Source organism: Mytilus trossulus, chromosome 4 (assembly GCF_036588685.1).
Source record: "Mytilus trossulus isolate FHL-02 chromosome 4, PNRI_Mtr1.1.1.hap1, whole genome shotgun sequence".
NCBI lineage: Eukaryota > Metazoa > Mollusca > Bivalvia > Mytilida > Mytilidae > Mytilus > Mytilus trossulus.
In genome coordinates, this window is record NC_086376.1 from 1081839 (window position 1) to 1105334 (window position 23496).

Consider the following 23496-nt stretch of genomic DNA (forward strand, 5'->3'; position numbering starts at 1 on the left):
ATTTTAGACCGAGTCATAAAGTTCTTGTACAAAATCAGAGAAGTATTCAAGCACAATCTGTCGTCCACCTTGATTGAAAATGTTTCAACATAAACTGGTTTACTGTTGACAGAAAAAAGAACGAACAAGTATAAATTTGTTAACAGACACAATGGAGTCAATTATTTCATAAGAAATTCTAATTAATTCAATAAGTAATTTAAATTAATTTTGTTTCTTGTCGTGATTTAATTATGCATTTTACTGCATTAAAAATTAACCTCAAACCGCAAGTTGAAATTGATTTGAGTTATATATATCTTTTAAACACGTACGTATCATTAATCAAAACATTTAACGTCAAAAGTTTCACTGGTTACTTACCTTGATTGACTCTTCTTCGCCGGGGTAAGTAGTATTAATGATTTTGGTCTAAATTCATGGTATCCGGTATTTATTTATCATTATTGACATTTACAAATATATTCATAAAGTTAGTAGACTGTGGTTTCTCGAAAGAAAACTTTTCGTAAAATCTGCGGTTACGCGAAAAAAAATATCAAAAGTGACGGGACGAAAATTTTCGTTATTTATATATTACCAAATTATAATTATCTTTTGAAAAGCTTTTTTTATTTTGAAGGTTCTAACCCATGTTTAATCGAGAGAGCTCTTATATGACTATTTCTTTTTACCAAATGTTTTATATTTCAAATAATGTATAACCTACTTGTTTTTTTTGTAGAGCGCTCATTTCATGGTTGACATAATAGGTATGTAAAAGATACTATAATAGGTCATTTACATTTTCTTATACATTTTACAAAAATTATTGGCATGCAAATACCTACGATACGAATTTCTAAAAAATTACATCTTTATGCTGTATGAAAAAAATCTTTATCAGTCGTACAAATTGCATCAGATTTCATATCAACATGGGAGGCGAATTGTCGGATAAGAAAAGAGGAAATATAGTCCATTAATCTTAAACAATCCTTAACTTCATGATAAATATTAACAAGGACCAAAGACGATTGAAGCCAGCCACTCAAATCGGAAGATATTGTTTAATAGACTAGGAAGCGTAAATAAAACCATATATTGTGTTAACATTGATGCATGGTAGCACTTTTTGTAAAACAAAACAAATGTATTGTACATACATGTACACATACACATACATGTACACATACACATACACAATTGTAGTTAATGGGCTGGAACACTTTTTATTACTAGAACAAATTCTCGTTCATCGTTTATTTTTTATTTCTATTTCATTAAATATTTACGTAAATGTAGGTGCGTTTCTTATTTGACCTTCAAAAATTTCCGTATTCCAAAGTTCATACATGCAGGTGTCAACTTTTCAACCACTCTAAGGATAAATTTCAAGCTTATGATTTGTAGTAGCACATATTCAATATCAAACTACTTTTAAGTAATCAACGTTCAAATATTTGACTTCTTAAAATACATGCAATGCAGTTTTGAACATTACGTTCCATTGCCTCTCCCCCCTAGAAAATCAAGCATTTAAATTTTTCATAAAAAAAAAATTAAATTAATACTACCCTTATAATAGTTATCAAAGGTACCAGGATTATAATTTTATTCGCCAGAAGCGCGTTTCGTTTACATAAGACTCATCAGTGACGCTCATATTCAAATATTTATGAAGCCAAACAAGTACAAAGTTGAAGAGCATTGAGAACCAAATCCAAAAAGTTGTGCCAAATAACGACTAAGGTAACATACTAGTTTAAAAGAATTTTAGGAGACTTCCTTTGATTTTCTTCATTCCATTTTAACGATACATTCCTGAGAGTAAGATACCATTGTAGTTGATAAGCCATGTCACTATAATAAGAGATTAAATGGAACTGCAGCAATGCATTTATCTCTTAATAAAGTAATAAATTTATCTTTTGTATTTCCTGAACCATTATTGACTTTATTCTTTTAACCTAAACGAAATTTCGCCTGGCAACATGTTACCCTCAAAAAGTTGTTGTAAGGGTTTTACACATGAAAATAGCATAGTCACTGCTTTACACGAGGCTTCGGATTCAATATTCCTATTTTGACCGGACGTGGCTGCGAATTTACACATTACTCACAGCTAAATGTCCAATGCTGCCGAGGGTTTAATTGTCGGACGGTATATGACCAAGGGTGACAATATTTCTATTTCCCAGTCGCTCTTGGGAGGTTATAATCGACGTAAACATTCATCATATTTCAAATTAAAATTTCTCTTAAAAGATATGGTGTTGCTACATTAATGTCAGTTTTATGTTTATAGAAAATAATGAAAGTGTCACAAACTTCGATTTTGATAGATTGAGAATTAAAAAAATGAGTTTTATTGCTTTAGAAAGTGACAACGTTACGCTAATTTGAACTTTGTTTTTTTTTTTTGGGGGGGGGGGGGGGGGAGGGCAATTCTTCATCAAGAAAACTACTGTAACTAATACATAAACTCTTCTTTAAAAAAATAGAAAATCTAAACCTTTTCATCATTTTACATCATACAGTTTTATAAGTGGCAAAAACTTATTGATTTGAGTAAGATAAATTAGTTATAAAATATAATGTTGACATAGTTTTTGAAAGTTTTCATTGTCGTTGTATACATATGATGAAATAATTACTGATTCTTCATTGAATAATATTTAAGCATGTTGAACATTTTTTTTTATTAGAGTCCAGTACGCATTGTTTTAAACTTAGTTGACATACTCATCCATAATGACGCCAAATATTTTGTGGGTGTATACCAGTAATTAGTGAATAGGAATAAATTGAATAATTACTTAAAATTACAATCCTAAATTGAAAATAAAATAAACAATTGACACCGGATGTCATGTAAAATGAATAATGTGTCTTATGAACATTAATGAAATACACGTTCTTAGAATGTATAAGATAGGCAACGACAACCCCACAAATGTCATAGCGCTGTTTTAACTACAGGTATTTATTTGTTTTCATCAATGACCTAACCTATAAGTGACGCAGTGACAGTCGTCAACACTTACAAACTAATGAATTATGTATTTCCTCGTTGACTTATTAATAAATATGTTTGAATGAACACTTGTTTTCAATTTGACAAGGAGTCTTTAACTTGAAAGGTGAGATCTTATAAGCATTTTGTCTCGTCTTATTTATCTAAATCAATTTTAAAAGAAGTTATCCTTTTTTGTTTCTTTTTCTTAATTGAATGTTGTTACGTATACACAAACATTATAATTGTGTTTAGAGAGTATGCGTTAAATCATTGTATAATCAATTTGTCTGATATTTCTTTTTGTTGTATTTTAAGATAATTTAGCTTCGTTAATTATCATCCTTTACTTTATGTGTAACAAGTATATATTTCTTTTCTGAACATCTTATTTATCATTTCAGTTGGCAATATGACAAGAATAGTATTTTTCGTCGTCTTAGCAGTTTTTATTTCTGTTCACGGATCAGGTAAATAATACTTATTAAGTTTTACTAGCTTAGTCTATATTATTGTTTCTTGTATCTAAAAATAATACGACTAGTTAAACAACTTAATAATCCATATATCATCTTATCTTTTATCTCTAATGTAACAAATATCTAAGTTCAATAAATTGTTTCCTTTACAGAAACAAATTTAATTTTAACATTTTTTTCTTTGCCAATCTCAGATTACAGCTTGTACTTTTGAAATGCGTAAACAATATTTTCAGTTTTCAATGTTATTTTATTAAATAAATAATAAAGGCAATAAAATTTAAAGATAATAAAACTTGAAAATATAACTGAGAGCCTTCTCAATGAATAAAGTTTTACAAGGTATTCTATGATAAATATGAAAGACGATTTGGCTACAAAATAATATCGCATTGATTTTTCTTTTATTTAAAGAGTTATCTGGCCAACAACAAGAGATGCACCAAATTAGCTTCCCTTCTGATAACTTCAACGCGGGAAATGGTATTGTACAACATCGTGGACATTTAAGTGGTGTTGATTTTAGTCAAGGAACTCTCAACAATGTGGGTAAAAGAGTAGACCAACCACAACAACTGAAACACATTTCGCAACCTAGTGATGACTCTACTGCACAAGAAAAGTTATCACAGAATCCTCGTTTATCAGCTGGCGTTGATTTTAGTCAAGAAACTCTAAAAACTGTGGTTGATAAAAAGGACAAACAGATTATTGATGATGTTTCACCTACTCATGATGTATCAATTACACAGCATGGTATGACCGTGGCTTGGCCGACTACGGGAAATGTCCAACCACGTGACCCAGTTCTTGACAATCATTTTAAATTGAGTCAACCAGGACTGAGTTCAATGCAGATGAAAAATGCAGCGAATTATGTTTTGGTTCCTAGGGATTATGTATTGGACCCTGGAGCAGATATAAATCCGTTCGGCTTTAAAGTTCGTTCGCTTGTCCATTCAGCAAAACGAAACGTTGTCAAAGACTCATCAACTCAAATAAAAGACATACCAAGTTCCAATTTTCAAGACCAAGTTATGGGCCAACAGCACCGTCTTAGTTTATCTCCATTTCTTAATCAACATCCGTCAACAAATCAAAAAGTTGTCCATGCAGTTGAAGACTTGCCAGCTCAACACAGAGACATAAGTTCTAAGTTCCAAGACAATGTTATGGGCCAACATACTCGTCTTAGTTTATCATCATATGGTAATCAGCATCCGTCAACTAAACTGAACATTGTTCATACAGATCGAGACTCGTCACATCAACACAAAGACATAAGTTCTAAGTTCCAAGACAATGTTATGGGCCAACAGAATCGTCTTAGTTTATCATCATATGGTAATCAAAACCCGTCAACTAAACAAAATGTTGTCAACTCAGTTCAAGACTTGCCAGTTCAACAAAAAGACGTATTAAGTTCTAATTATCAAGACAATGTTATGGGCCACCAGGACCGTCTTAGCTTATCACCATTTCGTAACCAATACTCGTCGACTAAACATAACGTTGTCCATCCAGTTCAAGACTCGCCAATGCATCAAAAAGACGTATTTAACTCTAATTTTCAAGACAATGCTATGAACCAACAGTATCGTCTTCCTGTGTCGCCATTTCGTAAACAACAAAATTTAAATATGGAAACACTACTGCCAAACTTTAGATCGTCCAAATTTAGTTCTCACTTTCAGCCAAGTAATACCGAATCACGTATGATGCAAGAACCTAATTCTGCCTTTCTACCAATGGGTAACCAACAGAAATTCCAATTAAACGCACCAGTGGAACTTCATAATCTAAAAGATATACCAGCATCTCAAGATGCCGGAATACAGATGGTCGTTGATGAGGCATGGTCAAATCAAATCGGAAAACCGGCAGAGCCATCATTTAAAAGGAACAATATGTTTAACGATAAACTATCCAGGTTTAATGGCTTGAGGGTATTAATCGCAGAACAGAACAAAGGATCACAATTTCACCCCCAACACAGAGGACGAAAAACAGTACATAAAAAAAGACAAGCAGGTAATTTAAAAACAATCTAATGAACATTTCTCAATATTCTACATTTCAAATGCCAGTTTATTTTTTCTATATGTTTATTCTTTATATCAATTTCATGTAAAATACCAGGCCAATAATTTCACAAATCCTCGTCATTTCGAATCGGCAATTTTATCACATGTCCTTATTTTATAAGATTATCCACTAAGAGGACAGAAATTATTTAATATTTTTCTGTAGTTTAACTTTAATCAATCTGGTCTGTGTTTGTAATGTTTCGGTTAAATTTTATGAACAAACTTTTAAAAACTGCTAATGAATAAGAAATGCAAATGTTAAACAGAAACACCCAAACTGTTTTGACACCCATATGTTTAGTTTCATCTTCAAACAAGGATGTTTGTGATGTTCTATGTTTTATTCATACTCAGAAATAACATTTTTCTGTTTAAATAATTAAAAGATTGATATTTTTTGGGGAAAATTAGAAGTAGATGTTGTACTTGAAACTATTTTTTCAAAATATTACTAATTTCCTATAAGATTTTTGTCAAAATTTTGCCTTTGTTGTTTTCAAGTATTTCTATGAGAACTAGCTGTGAACAGCAATCCAAAATGTTACATTGTCATCACAACAGCCATTGTTTCCCATATTATCGTGTTTTTTTTAAAAAGAAAGGAACAGTTAAAATGAATCTGATCTTCAAAATCGACACTTGAGAAGAAAAAACGATAATTTGGCGAATTATTATTAAAAAGTGTTGGAAATCATATATATGAAATGATTAAAGGAAGTTTGCATAGATGTGGTATAATGGGTTATATGTACGAATTTAACCACAAAGATACGATACGAATATGATATTTTCGATTCACGAAAAACAGTCTTTTTTTATGTTTTTGCAAGGTCCGAAAGTGAAAAAAAAAAATGTCTTTGTTATGTATATGTACCCCTAACTGATTTACTTCGTTTGATTTATCAATATATGTTTATTTTCTTACTTCTTTTTAGTTCTCTGTCTCATTCTGTCTTTGTCACGTAAACATTTCAAAATCTTTGCTGAAATAATTAAATTACATAATAATTTGGATTAATTGAGTTTAATTTTTGTTTTCAGTCAGAAAAGTAAACCTTGCTAGTCACCGGGAAACTGTTAATTTCGCCAAGTTAGCTCCTACTTTAGCATCAAGCAGGAATTCCCAATCTAGATCGGGCAATTCACTACACGGAAAGTCGTTTACACCAACGGCAAACACAAAAATGGCTTTAGCTTCCAACCGACATATAGAAGGAAACCAATTTTCTAAAAACAGTGTACCATCAATGACCGGTAATACATTTGGAGGAAAATCAATACCGGCAATGCAGAACAGAGGATTTTTTCCGCAGCACGCACCGACAGTAGCCTCCAATACGAAAGAGATTACCCGAAAACGGTTACCACCAATGTCAGAAATTTTTGGTGGAGCTTCCTTGTATAAACGTCGACCACAAGTCATTAAATGTAATTATTTATTTTTATTTTTAAATATTGATCGCGTTGATCTAAGCAGTGTTCGTTTAAACTATCAATATATATATCCTAGATAATCATACAACTGAATTTGTGTATGTCGCTTTATCCTAAATTTATTTTTAAATTGTTAAAAGGAACATTTTAATTCGACAATAGAATCGTCTAGATACAACATGTCCAAATTTCGAAACTTCTATAAGCCACGCCTTTTAAATGAGAAAGACATTAGTATGACACATTACATTGATTTGTCCTTATCGCATCCTGCAAGATAGAATTTTTCCTCATCGAGTGAAACTATTTATCATTTAAATTTAATATTCGAACTGTATACATTTTATCTTAAGTTTTGTTCATATCTCTCATATATATATATATGAATGATGAAGATAGATCACGCATTATAACAAAATTGTGGCATTTTGTACGTTTGGTTATTCTTATCATCTAAAATTCTTTTTATTTATCGTTGCAGTTTTCCATATGAATCCAAAGACTCAAGATCTATTAAGTTTCAAAGGGGTACGTATCTAATTTTATAAATAAAAACATACTTCCAAATACTCTTTCAAAGAAGAAAATACTGCACATATTATATAGAGACCGCTTATTTGTAGTAGAAATAAATGAGTCAAATTGTTATTTGAAAAGAAGCATAAATGCATAAACAAATACTCCGACATTTTAATTTGGTGCGTACACATGTAATGTGTCTTCCATCTTTTAATATACTAGATCATATACCTCTTTAAACCAATGATTTGAAAGAATGGAAAATTGCCCTCCCCTCAAAAAAAAACTCACACAAAAAAATAATAAATATACTGGTTGTGATTTTTCATGTACCTTTTTACTGGAAAACACATCTTATATTTTCTTAAGTTAATGTACAATGACTTCAATTTAATGGAGTACCGGATGCATGTGACATATTGTCTATGATATGTCACAATAATCTAAGATATTAAAAAAATAGAGCTTATAAATCAAAAACATTAGTATAGCCAAAAACTTCCAAAGGTAAAAAGAACTTTGCATGAAGAAGATATATTCCTTAATTTATATAATTTTAGATCCAAAATTTAATATTTATGAGACAAAAAAAGAAAACCAACAAAAATATAACAATCCAATAACAGGATACAACGGAGATCAAAACCATTTATAATTATCATTCTTTCGTTTGATTTCTTATACATTCATATCTTTTTCAGTGAGAAATGTATATATTGAAAGAAAGACAACTGCGACAATACTGTGATATCTTGATGCGAAAATCCAAAGACTAGACACTTTACTTTTACTTTTTATTTTGTTTATGCTATAACCATTGTATATAAACATATCATTATTTATTTACAAATATAAAATCTATTACCAAGAATTCTTAGTTGTCTCAATTTTATGATTTTTCTTCAAGAAAAACAGTCGAAACAGAGTGTGAGATAATTTAAACTAAGGTTTATGTTTTATGTAAAAACAAACTAACTACTCTTTTGAAACAATACTGGTACAGATAAAAAAAATAATAAAAATCAATTAAAAAAAAAACAGCAATCATTACCGACCTCATTAACATTAATTTTTTATCACTCTTACTCAAATTAACTTATTAAGTGATATATGTTTTATTTAGACATAGATGTTGAACATGTTGAATGTATGATCAAAGTGTGCTTTTTTTTTTATTTCAGTTTCAAGTTTCAAAATAAAATAAAGACATGAAATAAAATTTTCTTGATTTTCCCTGAATTTGCCCTTGCTATTTCACAAAAAGGCGACCAATGACATACCACAAAAAGAAAACATATTTGTAGATCACAGCAGAACAAATAAATTGGTCTACAGGGTCTCTGAAAAATTCGTTAGAGTACATATACCACTACTGTTTCGTGTGCAATACGACATTTCTAATTCTCATCAGTATAATTTTTAATATTTAAACATCTTAAACCTCGCACATTTAACTGTCGAGATTTAAGAAATATTCGATCACACTGAATGCACTGGTAGAATATATGGACAAGCCGTATTTCAACTATAAAAAAAGAGAAAAGGTCGAATTATTTCGTAACCGAAAACTTCACATCCTATCTTATTCATTGTAACATGTCAAATGCCATATCTTCTATGTCATTTGTAGGAGATTTGCCTCTTGTCCGCTATGTCACATTTTCCAATTATTACAACCAGCAATTATAATACATATCGGAACATGCCAAAGTGTTCTCGGTCGAACCACTTAAAGGCTTATAAATCACCATCCTTTTTTACATCATTCATGAACTTAACAATGATTGCAAAACTGAACCTGTTCCCTTTAAGTCATTTGAGCACGATATTCCCGTGCTTGCATTTCCTATCATGATTTTCTTGATAGAGGGTTACTGCTCACAAGGAAGCTATTAAACCAAGAGTTCCAAATGGTGAAGTTGAAATCATCCCTTCGTAAATTTTACGGACGCCATCACGAGTTGGTTGACCGTTATGGAATAACCGTTTCACAAATGATATCGGATATGTTCCTTACGTCGTAACTACAATCCCCTTCCCTTTCATGAATTTGACCTAACGAATTAGACTATTTACCGGATTTGTAATCACATAAGCAACACGACGGGTGCCGCATGTGGAGCAGGATCTGCTTACCCTTCCGGAGCACCTGAGATCACCCCTAGTTTTTGGTGGGGTTCGTGTTGTTTATTCTTTAGTTTTCTATGTTGTGTCATGTGTACTATTGTTTTTCTGTTTGTCTTTTTCATTTTTAGCCATGGCGTTGTCAGTTTGTTTTAGATTTACGAGTTTGACTGTCCCTTTGGTGTCTTTCGTCCCTCTTTTGCTATCTTGTGGACAGTCGTGTTTCATCGGCAATCTGTCCTACACTTCTTATTAGTTTATTATGACCGTACGTATCATGGAACTTTCGGTTCAGCTAACTTACGCTTTTTGAGAACTGCTGTGTTCAGGTAAAGTGCGAAAAGAATAACAAAAATTGCCATCGCAAGCAATACAGACTGTCATCCACAACTGGCAATTCCCACGGTAAGGACTGTCGTTTGACAGTACGATTGTCAAAAGGCACATGCATTTTCCTGTCTCCATGGTAACGGTGGCCATTTTATCAAACTATAAAACAGATGGACATAACAGGTACAGGTAATATAGCAATTGAAATTTGCTAGATTTGATATAATATTCCTTAAGAAAAGGCTATAGTAATGTGTTTTCCTGTTGGGTTCATTGCAATGTAAAACTAATTCCTTGTTTTCATGGCAGTTGCAGCCATCCTGAAATTTCAAAAAGGGACTGCACATTTACACATGACAAGTAAGATTTTTACATCGTTTCATTAAAATTGGAACAATTGTCTTTGATTTGTCAAAACACTTTTATGTTCATGGCAATGGCAGCCATCTCATTTCTTTTTTTTAAATTTGAACATTTTGGTCCTCATTATGGTGCAGTATCCTCAATATTTGTTCAAGTCATATCCGAGAAAAATGTTGACATAAACAAGTGTAAGAAAAATAATTAGAAAAAGAAACCGAAACTCCGTACAGAGTAACAAAACACATAATACTTGTAACCTGACGCTGGTACCCAAATAAACGATATGAACTACTATACCCCTGCGGACTCACATTGTGTTATTGCACTCTTTGCATTTAAAAAACTGATCATAGCAACCAGGATTTAAATTTTATATTTACGCAAGATGCGCGTTTCGTCTTCAAAAGACTCATCAGTGACGCTCGAATAAAAAATGATTAAAAGGCCAAATAAATAAATGTACGAAATTGAAGAGCATTAAGGACCAAAATTCTCATAATTGTTTCAAAATACAGCTAAGGTAATCTATTGCTAAGGTAGAAAAGCCTTATTTTTTTTTCAAAAAATCAAATTCAGTTAATTTATAATTATTACAATATCATTGATAACTCTGGTCAACACAGAAGTGCTGACTACTGGGCTACTAGCTGGTAAATATCCACAAGCAGGGGAATCGACCTAGTGGTTTAAAAAAAAACCTCATCATAGTTACCAGGATTTAAATTTTATATTTACATTGCTTAAATGTAGGGATCAGTACTACTAGTATTTACAACATATATAACCATTCTAGTATGGTTAGGGATAGGGATGGCCAATGGGGACTCTACTGCGGATCTTTAATACATTCAGGACATTACAAACGACATATATGGTTGTATATAAAACTCACTGTAGGCAATATAATTCATAAACATGAAAAAAGAAAAATTATAGTAAAGGATTGAGGATTTCAACCGTTTATAAGATATTAGAATGTTCCAAAAATGACAAACAATATCGACGACCCTTCAAACCCCCACTTTTTATATACCATTGAATTCATTTTACCTGTAAAACATTTAAAAAATGTATAAATTAAGGAAGTACATCTTTAACAGATTAAAAACATTTTTAAATGTTAAGAGCGAGGATAACCATGAATTACTTCCCTAAGTTACTCATCCATCCATCTTGGCATGATAGTCATAGGCAACAGAAGTATGCCGCTATGCAATAGTCATGAATCGATTAAGCAAAAACATATCCGGGTTACAAAAAGAAACCGAGTAACATATAAAGTATAAGAGGAAGACATTGAATAACAAACACACCGAACTGTAACAAAAATAAACACCAACATACATACGATTGGACTTTTTGATAACTAATGCCTTTTTCCTGACTTGATACTGGATAAAATGGTTGGTTGAACCTGGTTTTATTGCTAGCAAAACAAGAATATCTATAATATATTGTAGGATTGATTTCTAGAGACTTATCCTATATTTCAGTCGATGTGTCTTTCATAAGGAACTTTTTTTTTTTAATTTTGTGTGTGTTATTTGAGAAAAAAAATGCTCATCAAAGGAAGTCAGAAGAACTTATAACTTATTTTCAGATAAAATAAACATAAATTTCAAAATATCTTAGTTTGTAAGTATGAAATACTCTATAAGTAACTCCTTCAAGGTTAAATGTACACCTATAGATATACTAACATGACCACAAGATCGATTTACTGATTGTTGTTTGTGCTCAGTTTTGTCACAGTGAAGAAAGACGAAAAAAAAAACACTTGACTTCGACAGGTAAACTTTTAATCCTTGGAGTTGAATGCGCCTCAATACATCAGTGTTGACCGGCTAGTGAAACATTAGACCATTCAATCCTTGAGGCCTTTCATGGTATACATTAAAACCCATTATGAAACAAATAATAGTTAACAGATCTAGACCACTACACAGAAAACATAACATTCCATAAGGATTTTTTAAATTGTAGGTCCTTTTTGGTAATTTAGTTTATCATTTTATTCAGTTCTCATAATCCTTTGCTTTCAAATACTATTCGGCTTTGAGTGTTTTTGATGATGGTCAATCCAGAATAAACAAAGACAATCTATAGCGTGTCATTTCAATTCTTTCACTTTTACCGTGGAAAATTAATTAACAAACACTTCTTTCAAATATAGAAAAATTGAAAATTGATGTTCAAGTGAAACAAACCATTTTGCTACAGTTTTGTAGGGAAATAAATATTACCCCGTTGTTTTTTTAACACAAAGGTTTAACATAATAATTACAAAACGTGTGAGAGAATTTTTATAATTAGAATACAATTCACTTATTTTGTGAATCTGAGATAGATTACAAGGAAGTGTGTCAATTGGGTTTGCCGTTGTAGTTTGGTGGGTTCTTTGTAAGTTGAATATACCTACAAGTAATATCGGTCAATTCTCATAAAAGTTATATTGATGGGAGAATTAACATTTAAGAAACACAATTACTGAAATGGATAATTATTCAAGTTCGAAATGGAATACAACTCTTGATCTATCAGAGTGGAATGAGGAATACTCTAAGAGCGTGTTGATCAACAGTGTTATAACTGTACTTTTCCTCCTCATTGGAATTATTGGAAATTTATTAGTCATACTTGTATATTGTTTAAGAATGAAAAAGATCATGGCAGATAGATATTTCATCCCTATTTTAGCTGGATTAGATTTATTATCAATATGTATTGCCGCATTATTAAATTTATCCAAGAACTTTCGACAATATACTTTTCCCGGAAGTACGACATGTAAAGTATTTATCTATATGGCATATGTATTCTCGTATTCGTCTCTCAATATGCTTTTAATCATTGCTGTTCATCGTTTTCAAAAGGTGTGCCGACCCTTCAAGACGCAGATGACCATATTTTGGAAAAGAATGGCGACTGTGATATGCATCATTGGTTCTGCTATCTTTCATATTCCCTTATTGTTTTTCTACGGCACAATAACCGTAAAACACCATAAAGCAGAAATGTATGGATCGCAATGCAACAAACTGCGAGATTCGAAAACATCCAACTCGTTGAAAATACACCAGCCATTTGACGTAGTCTACAATACTGGGCTCATTTTAAGTGTAACCGTATTATATTGTTTGATTGGAAGAACAATATACAGGAAAACTAACTTGACAAAACCACATCAAATTGAACATAATTTAACTTGTGAGGGGAAAACAAGCAAAAGTACTCCTCCTTCCTCTGAATTACAAACGGCAGAAAAGACATCGATGCCAGGTAAAGAGAGTCAAAAAGAATCTAACGAAAGTTCCTCAGGAACATGTGGCGACAATACTACAGAAGATGAAGGATCAAGCTGCAAAGCGGATGAAAATCACCATCATACTAAAATTGGCAGGAAAATTCGTGGCCATTTCCATATATACAGATTTTCATACATGTTTATGTTAATATCTGGTTTGGCTCTACTGTCATATATTCCTACAATTATTTTAATTTTACTCGAATCAAGAAATGATACTTTTTGGAACAACATGTCACAAAATAAACTTCTTTTGCTTTTGTTCTTGCGACGCCTATATATGCTTAATAGCATAGTGAATCCATTTGTTTATGGGTGTTTTGATACAGCATTCAAGAAAGAATTGAAAAAAATGTGCTCCAACTGTTCTTTTAAAAAAGCTTAATTACTACACGGATTGTACCAATCCTTGTTCAAACAAAGAACGTTGGCAATAATTTGTTTTAAAATGATATAAAAAAATTATTGCCGAGATAATTTTTGAGTTTGTTTTAAGAATCAAAAAGTATCTAGTATTCAAACTCAAACTTCATTGCGAAATAATAACCCTTATTTTGAGGAACATGTATAATTTTCTAAATTCGTATTATGCAGTTCTCCTCTAAAATTATGGAGACTCAATAAAGCCAGATAACGACACTTTGAGCATAGGCCGTAATAGTATGCACCCCCAAACGAACAATGCTTAGAATATAAAGAGTCATTTTAAAACAAAAATAAAGACCACTGTACATTTTAACCTACTGTCAAATGACCACATGATTATTATTCAGGCATCAAAATAATCCGGTCGTACAACGCTAAACTTTGGGAAAAAAATCTTCCGAATATCTGTTTATTCTTTTATTTAAAAAAAAAACATTTAACCAGTAATTTATAGCATACTACTAACACTAAAGATTTTCTTAAATGATTGAATGTGTCTTGCAATTCATTTTTTTTCTACACAACATGTGCATCTATCTTTTTATGCTTTAATTAATGTTTTTGTTTTTACACTTTTTCATTGTTGCATCATATACATTTTACAAGTAATAAAGATTGACATTAGAATACAAATTGACTTCAAACTCAAGGGGTACAATCAAAATCACGTGATGGATATACACATACTGGAAGTAACAGTCGAGCAGATCGCTTGAAAGGTAAGTAGTCGTATTTACTTGTTTATACCAAAAAAAATTAATAAATAAGGAAGTGCACCGAATGTCGGATACTATCTAGTTTTGAAATACACAATTATCCGTGCTGGAAAGCGTGCAGTTAATGCTAACACTTCGACACAGTTATCCGTCGAAAATTTGGAACTGTGTCGAAGTGTTTGCAATAACTGGACGCTTTCTAGCAAAAACAACTGTGTATTTTAAAACTACGTACTATCCGACATTCGGTGTGCCAACATATTAATCAAAATTTAATTGATATAAACAAGAAAATGCAACTACTTACCTTTCAAGCGGCGAGTTCGACTGTAACTTCTGTTGTGTGTATATCCATCACGTGATTTTGATTGTACCCCTTGAAACTACATTTACAAAATATACTTCTGTTTTTAACTAAATTTTTGTGTATTTAAAACAAATTATGTGAAGAAAGGAAAATCTGACCAAGATAAAACAGAAACAAATTAGTGAGGTAAAATGAATGTTGGTGACCGAAATGCAACCAAGCTGTTTGTTGCGGTAGTAATATATGTTAGAGCCATACCATATATCCTTAAGGTATCTGCACTAGAAAAAATGTTGAATATTTTTATATTTTACGAAAATGATATCCTTCTGTTTTCGTCATTTTTGCTTCTTGTAATTTTATATGAAAAAAACACACTTACATGGCTTACTATGTATAAAATATTAAAAAGTGTTTATTTGCCTTGTTATAGCAAAATTCTGTCTCGAGTTGCTTCTCTTTCCCCACTCCTTCCTCAATCATATAACAACTTATTAACACTATGTGGATATTTAAATCATGTTTTTGTTGTTTTGTCTGATTTCCCCTATAGTCGATTAAATCAAAATTGACATACCAAAAATATTTATTTTCTTTGAATATTCAACCTTGATTGATCTACAATAGATACCAGGAGCGCTTTTTGTCTACAAAATACCCAATCAGTGACGTTCGAATCAAATCGTTTTAAATAGAAACAAAAAGAACGAAGTTGAAGCGCATTGCGAGAAATACCAAAGAGGTTTTGCCAAATACATCTTAGGTAATGTTCCCCTGGTAGAAAAATTGTATGTAAAAGAAGGATAATTCTTGATTGGAATGTAAATACATGTAACAAATAACTGAGGATGTACAGGACAAATCGTTATCTGGAGAACACATTGTTGACCGTGATCTCAGCGGTGGGTTATTTAATCTATTATACGAAATATAATGGTTTCACTGCTGTCTCTTACACTTTCGATTAGATAGAGAATAAGGTCTCACTCTCCGCTTTCCTTAAACAGTAATAAATACCTTGATATGGAGTTATTTCCTTTCAGAACGAAAGTTCTTTCTATGAAGAAGAAAAAAATACAGCGTACAATATCAAGATTGTATTTTCAAGAAAATTACACACAGCGCATCAATTAATGACCTGTGACTATAAATTCAAATAATCTGAAGTTATGTTGATGTATCGCGTCAGTTGTGGGTTCTGTTCGGAATTCAGTTTCTATGGAAATATTGTTATTATGTTTTTTTAGGCAAAAGAAAATAAAAGAAGTTATTTTAAACGTACAAAAACCCTTTTAAAAATCAATATCAATTACTTTTTTAGGATTCTTCAAATATATCAATATTGAACTAAACTACTGAAACACACGTTTCCTCTGGTTCATTTGCCAAAAAAGATCAAAGAGTCTAAGTGATATTTAATATTTCCGAACAAACGTGAATTTACAGTAGTAAAATGAACACGAAATATAATTATCATTGAAAAATAACTTTAAGGATACTTTCAATTGTCAAGGTATTACTGATAAGGTTAAGTTACGCACGGAAACTAATTTTGGTAGACTGGTTGTACTTTCTTTTTCACATAGTGAATTCCAGGATGTCAAGAAAGTTTTTTCTACGCACTTGCAAAATTAAGACGAAACATACCATAGTGAAATTCAAACTCATAAATCAAAAACAAACTGAAAACAAACTTGTTTGTCAAAGTCTTGGGAAAAGGAGACGGGTTGTAGTTTTGGTAATTGTTAATTTATTTTAATAAATATCTAAATAATGTAGTATACAACTGGAAATAATTTAAATATATCTTCCTTTTTCTCTCACTATTGTCAGCTTTATGTTTTAGGTCTCCTTTTGGATTTATTTCATTTAAATTTCATGTTTATACGCCAGCCGGATAGTCAACATTTTCATTTGTGTACATTATTTCAGGGAATAGTACACCATCAGCTTGATCGATTTATGAATTTTGAACAGCGATATACTACTGTTGTCCTTATTGAGAATAAGAGTAACATTATGAAAATGGCAGGTTGTTCGTGATTACATGTACAGTGACTAAATTAAGAGCCACTATATTCTTGAAAAAAGTACCAAGGTTGAGCACAAAATGTGTTTCCATCATAATCGGTTGCTAATATTTTATTCAGTATACTCATAATATTAATAATTATTTTAACAAGATGCGTCAATCATTTTGTAGAATTGATATGCATAATTATTTTGAGTCTTATGAGGATATCCTTTTTTTTTTTTTTTTTTTTAAATATAAGGCTACTGTTTTTATGTCATTTATGGTATTATAGCTTAGTCCTTTTTGTTAGAATAGCAATGCTAAATATAAAATAAAGATATTGCTGGTACTATAAAAAATCAATAACAAACAACACGAGCTAGAAATGGAATTTAGTATGTATTGTCGTAAAGTATATTGTAGTACTCTGATATTTTAATTTACCTGATGATATCTGTTATTTGGATGAAATCGGCGATACCATACTTTTTTTTCGAATGAAGTGAAAACCTTGTCATAGAGTTTTAGTCACAGAGGGTTCCAGCAGCATAGTAGCCGGTACCTCGGTACTTATTATCTCTAACAGTTAATCTTTAAAATTGATTACCAACTAAAGCATGAAAAAAAACATAAATTGTTCTACGGTAATCCAATCCCCTTTTGTCCTGATGTCAGTTAATCACATTACAAAACATCATTTTATCTGACTTGCAGTTTCTGATTGAGAAGCTTTGCTGGGATATTCAGTTCGAAAACTGAAGGAAAATTACTAGATTTGAAATTGCAGGCTACGGTTACGACAGCTACTTTGAAAATTTCAAAAACTTATCTTTATATGACAATCACTGTGTCCACTAAGTTACCTAAAACATGTAATACATTTAGATTTTCGCATTTAAAAAAAAAATCACTGATAGTCATCTTGTAAAATCAACCAAAACAAACACTCCATAACTTTAAACTCACTGAGTCTCAGTATTTATAGCAAATATTCTTTTTAGCATGAACACCTAAAGGGCTAAGGATTTGGGATCAAATCCAATTTCAAGATATTTCAACATACAGACATTTAAATGATAGCGATAATTCTTGGGGGAGGGGGGTAAACAAGAACATTTGTTGTAGGGATTTTAATTGTTTGCGTCACACTCAATTTCTACATTATTGAACTCGTTGATATTAAAATATACAACTTATCGATAGATATTTCAAATTTATAAGATACTGCATTAATGGCAGGGGTAAGAATCACCTATCAGTGATCGACGCTTTGTTTCTACTTGTTTTTACCTATTAAACGAGAAAATAATTGCGACAGGATGAGAGTCTTGACCATATTCAAAATATTTTATCATTATGAAATAAAAGCGGATGAGGATACACCTTTGTGAATTCAAAGAGATGAGCTTTCCAACCATTTACAAGATATTTAAATATTCCAAAACGTGATGGGAATGACCGATGTACCCCCAACTGTTATTTCTTGGATTTGTCTTTTAAAAAGAAGATTTGAAATTCATTAGACTCTGCATATCTTTTACTTTGATCAGTTCTAAATTTCGTTTTGGAGACTCCATCGCTTCCATTTAACATTCGTATATGTTTCCTCACTATCATGAAGTTTTATTGATGTTATTTAAAGACACTTTCAGCCTGATACCTTTGATAACTATTTCAGCACTATTGGCTGTTTTGTGGCTTACAGTTTTTTTAATGGAGGTAGCCGGATCGTCTGTGACTTACAATCGACCTCAGGTATCATAATGAATTAAGATTGCAGCCCAACGCAGCAGTCAAATGATGGATTTAAACACACAACCCTAGTGCTAATGGGCTAGAGAAACACGATTGTACAAACAATAGATATAGGAAATGAGTGCATGGACAATAATGATACAACACTCCATCAAAGTCACAAGTTGTGAAAGTATACCATTAAAAGTCAAAATACGACCTTCAACACGGAACCTTAGATCACATCGAAAAGCAAGATGTAAAGGACCCATAAACTGATTATTATAAAACCATTTAAACAAGAAAACCAACTGTATAATCTAAATAAATTCTAGAAATATTTTTTTTTAAGTATATCAAGAAACGACCACCACTGAACAACAGATTCCTATAGAGCAGTGCAACCAAATGCAGCAGGTCTAACCCTTTTAAGAGGCGCATACCTTCACCCTAACATGCAACAATAGTGCAACATCACAACATAATAAGACATGTATCACTTGAAATTATTTCAATCAAAACACATGTTCACAAACGTGTGTTTTATATAAATCATGATTGTCAAATAAGGACAAGGAGTGTAAAGAGAATCACTTAAATATATTTCACTTTTAATTTTTAATAAGACAACCTAGTTTGTTTTCTTCATCAAACGAAGAAGAAATTAATTTGTTTTGCCGTTGTAGGGATATACATAGATATTATATAATATTTGGTTGATATAAACAATGGTTCATTGTTAGTTAAAAATACATACACGGAACATTGATGAAGTTCTTTCATAAGTCGTATTTATGGCAATTAAAGGAAGTACAAATATTTAAAAAACATCTGAAAACATAAATTGCTAAAATGGATCATTATTCAAGTTCGAGTTGGAATACATCCCTCGATCTATCAGAGTGGAGTGAGGAATACTCTAAGAGCGTGTTGATCAACAGTGTTATAACTGTACTTTTCCTCCTCATTGGAATAAAAGGAAATGTATTGGTTATTATAGTTTCTTCTTTTAGAATGAAAAAGATCATGGCAGATAGATATTTCATCCCCATTTTAGCTGGATTGGACTTATTATCCGTTTGCTTTGCCGCATCATTGAATTTATCCCTGAACTTGTGACAGTATTCTTTTCCAGGAAATGCAACATGCAAAGTTTTTATCTATATGGTATTTGTTTTCTCGTACTCGTCTCTTAATATGCTTTTTATCATTGCTGTTCATCGTTTTCAAAAGGTGTGCAGACCCTTTAAGACGCAAATGAGCATATTTTGGAAAAGACTTGCGATTGTGATATGTATCATTGTTTCCGCTATCTTTCATATTCCGATTTTGTTTTTTTACGGTACAGTAACCATAAAACACCATAATGCAGATATTTATGGAACGCAATGCAATAAACTTCGAGATTCGAAAACATCTCACTCTCTAAAGATACATCAGCCATTTGACATCGTCTTCAATGCTGGCTTGATTTTTAGTATAACCGTTTTGTATTGTTTGATCGGAAGAACAATATATAGAAAAACTAGTCTGGCAAAATCACATCAAATTGGACATTATAATATTAGTGAGGAAAAATCAACCAAAGGTTCCGTTCATTCCACGGAAATACACACTACAGAAAATAAATCGATGTCAGGTGCACCCTTTCCAAAAGAAATACACGAAAGTGTCTCTAACACATGTGTGGACAGTTCTACAGAAGACGAAAGACAAGAAAACAAAGCTCATGAAAAGCACCATCATACCAATATTGGCAAGAAAATTCGTAGTCATTTCCATATATACAGATTCTCATACATGTTTATGTTAATATCGTTTTTGGCACTGCTGTCGTATATTCCTCCAACAGTTTTAATTTTACTTGAATCAAGAAATGATAACTTTTGGAACAACATGTCTCAAGATAAACTGCTCTTGCTTTTGTTCCTGCGACGCCTGTACATGCTGAATAACATAATGAATCCATTTGTTTATGGATTGTTTGATACGGCATTCAAGAAAGAACTTAAGAAAATATGTTCAAGCTGGTCTTTCCCAAAGCTTAATTTATGAATGGATGGTAACAGTCCCTGTTTATAAACAATGCACGCAGCCAATATAAGTTGTAGAATGATTTTAAAAATCTTCATTTCTGAGATCATTTTAACATTTACAAAGTATTCAAATGTGCAATCTCACTGAACCATTTTAGACCTAATTGATCTTATAAAAGTATTTGAAAATGTCATTTCTTCAGATAAAAAACCAGTTTTATTTGATTTCAATTTTTGAAGTTCGTATTTGGACTCAAACTTCATTATTTACTTGAGAAACCTGTCAATAAATGTCATTAAAGTTTAGGTTGAGGGACCATGTATCAATTTTAAAATTCATTTCTTACATTTGTCCTCTAAAAGTATGGAGACCCGCTTGGGCCAAAAGACGGTATTTAAGGTAGCGACCGTAATATTACAGCCCCCGTACGATTAGGATTACCAAAACAGTAGTATACGCCTTAAGTACGTAAACATTTTAAGAAGGCCACCCTGCAACCTAGACACAATCCAAAAACTAAACTTGATGAGCAATACATGGTATTTTTTTTAATTCAAAGAATAATTCTAAACGTTCATTTCGTTACACCATTCTTTTGATAAATTGCAGTTTTTTTCTGCGTTTTGTTCAGAACTTTATACAATAAATATATTAGGGTAACTGGCAGCATATTATAGTTGAGTCTTGCAACTGTGCTTATTCAGTCGTTCGAGGCAAATATAGTTTTAAATTTAAAAAAAAACATAAAAATCAATTTGTAAGATGAAAGATCAGCAAAGAAACAAAGGAATGAATTCATATATGTAACCTTTATTTTGTTGGTCATCTTTATATCGTGCCCACTTTTTTAAGTCTACTCATTTCTCTAACAACAATTCAACATTTTCTTTTTTATTTGTATACACTTTTTGTCATAGTCATAAACACCTTTAAACCACAATACCTTGATTGCATGGTAATGTTATATGTTGTGGTGTGTATACTTTATACGTGTACATAGGAGTTACACTTGTGTCATATCATATGATTTTAAAATTAACGGGTTTTCTCAACCTTATGATCAATACTGAAGTATATTAACACAAAACAAGCAGTTTAATACTAAATTCATACATAGTTTAATAATGTAACAAAGTCAGAGACACCAAACCTTTATTACGTTGAGGATGATAGAATGAGTCCTGTTTAAAACTGTTCCTTTTAAGCTAATCTTAAATGTCCAGGTGTTTAATATTCAGGCGTCAATATAGTCGGGTCAAGCCACCATTTTATTTTACAGAGAAAATGTATTATCAAAGCTGAAAACTTTTGCATATTGTTGGTTTTAAACAAATCGTTTTGATACATACTACTTACACTAATGAATTTCTAATACGATTGGGTGTGTTTTACTTTGCAACAATCTTTCTTTTTTTGTTGTGTTCCTTGGTATGTGTTCTTAACTTCATTATTGTATCATCCATATTTTGAAAGTAATCAAGAAAACAAATTGACGACAACTTACTTTACATAAGTTTTCAAGAATATATTACAGTTTTGAATGAAGTATTCTAACTTAAATATCGAATTCAAATTATGGTATATTTGAACAAATTATGTGAAAAAAGATACACTTACGCAGATTAAACAGAAATAAATGATAAAGGGAAAGTTAAAATTAATGATCGACATGAAACCCAGCAATCAACAGTTATTTGACTTTGGTGTTGTCTACTTAAGAGCCACACTAATATACTCTTTTGTTTTAGAAGGCTAAGGTTACCTATTTTGTTTGAAGACAAAAGACGTTCTGCACTACGAGCAATTTTGAACAGTTTGATTTTTTTTGTTTCATTTCCCCCCCCCCCCCCCCCCCCATGTTATGGCAAAATGTGGTCTGGAGTTGCTGATCTTTTCCCACTCTTTTAACATAAATAAAACAACTAACACACATTTGTTTACACTATCGACATATGGACATTTTAGTTAGTTCGATATTGAATTGTCAGTATTCTTCCCTTAGAGAATTAATCCAAATTTTCAAAAATAATCAATTTAGTTTTCTTTGTGTTTTCAACCGAGATACATTCGTCCTAGATACTAGAAAAAAAATCCCTCATCAGTGATGCTAGTATCAGAACATTTAAAGGCAAAGTACGAATTTGGGACATGAATACATGTTACATATAGTTTAAAGAATGCATAGAGCAGATTGTTACCTGTTGAACACATTGTTAATGGTGGCGAATACATGATTCACAATGTTTCTGGGTTGCCCTCTCAGTAATGTGTCATTAAATGTGTTATTTAATATTAAATGTAAAGTGAATTGTCTTTCACACTTTGAATTGCAAAAATAAGCTGTAAATTCATGTTCATAACTACCATTTAACAAGAATTTTCAAGTGTCAATAAAATGTGCTACAATATAGTTAAATAATGACCTGCATGATATCGTTACTTACCCTGATCAAAATACAAATATCAATTTGTCAATATTTTAATCATTATAATGTCCCTCTGGTATCTTTCGCCAGCCACTCTGTTAATGCATTATAAAAATTGTGTGTTGTTGCCCATTCGGAGTTTTTGGTACAATTTTCATCTTTGAGGTATCGGACACAAACAATTCTTTCCTCCATTTGGAA

General features: G+C 31.5%; 1 protein-coding gene across 3 annotated transcripts; it reads left to right on the forward strand.

Annotated features, from left to right (window-relative positions):
• The first annotated feature begins 338 nt into the window (after positions 1–338).
• Positions 339–8385, forward strand: LOC134714457 (uncharacterized). Of its 3 annotated transcripts, none has more exons than XM_063575712.1 (6): positions 339–387; positions 3400–3465; positions 3889–5505; positions 6603–6989; positions 7477–7523; positions 8216–8385. In XM_063575712.1, the coding sequence occupies exons 2-6, from the start codon at positions 3408–3410 to the stop codon at positions 8216–8218; spliced, it is 2112 nt and encodes a 703-aa protein (XP_063431782.1). In that variant the 5' UTR covers positions 339–387; positions 3400–3407; the 3' UTR covers positions 8219–8385. The 3 variants fall into 3 exon arrangements, with proteins under 3 accessions (XP_063431782.1, XP_063431780.1, XP_063431781.1); XM_063575710.1 differs by lacking the exon at positions 339–387 and adding an exon at positions 722–752; XM_063575711.1 differs by lacking the exon at positions 339–387 and adding an exon at positions 3057–3122.
• The last annotated feature ends 15111 nt before the right edge of the window (positions 8386–23496 follow it).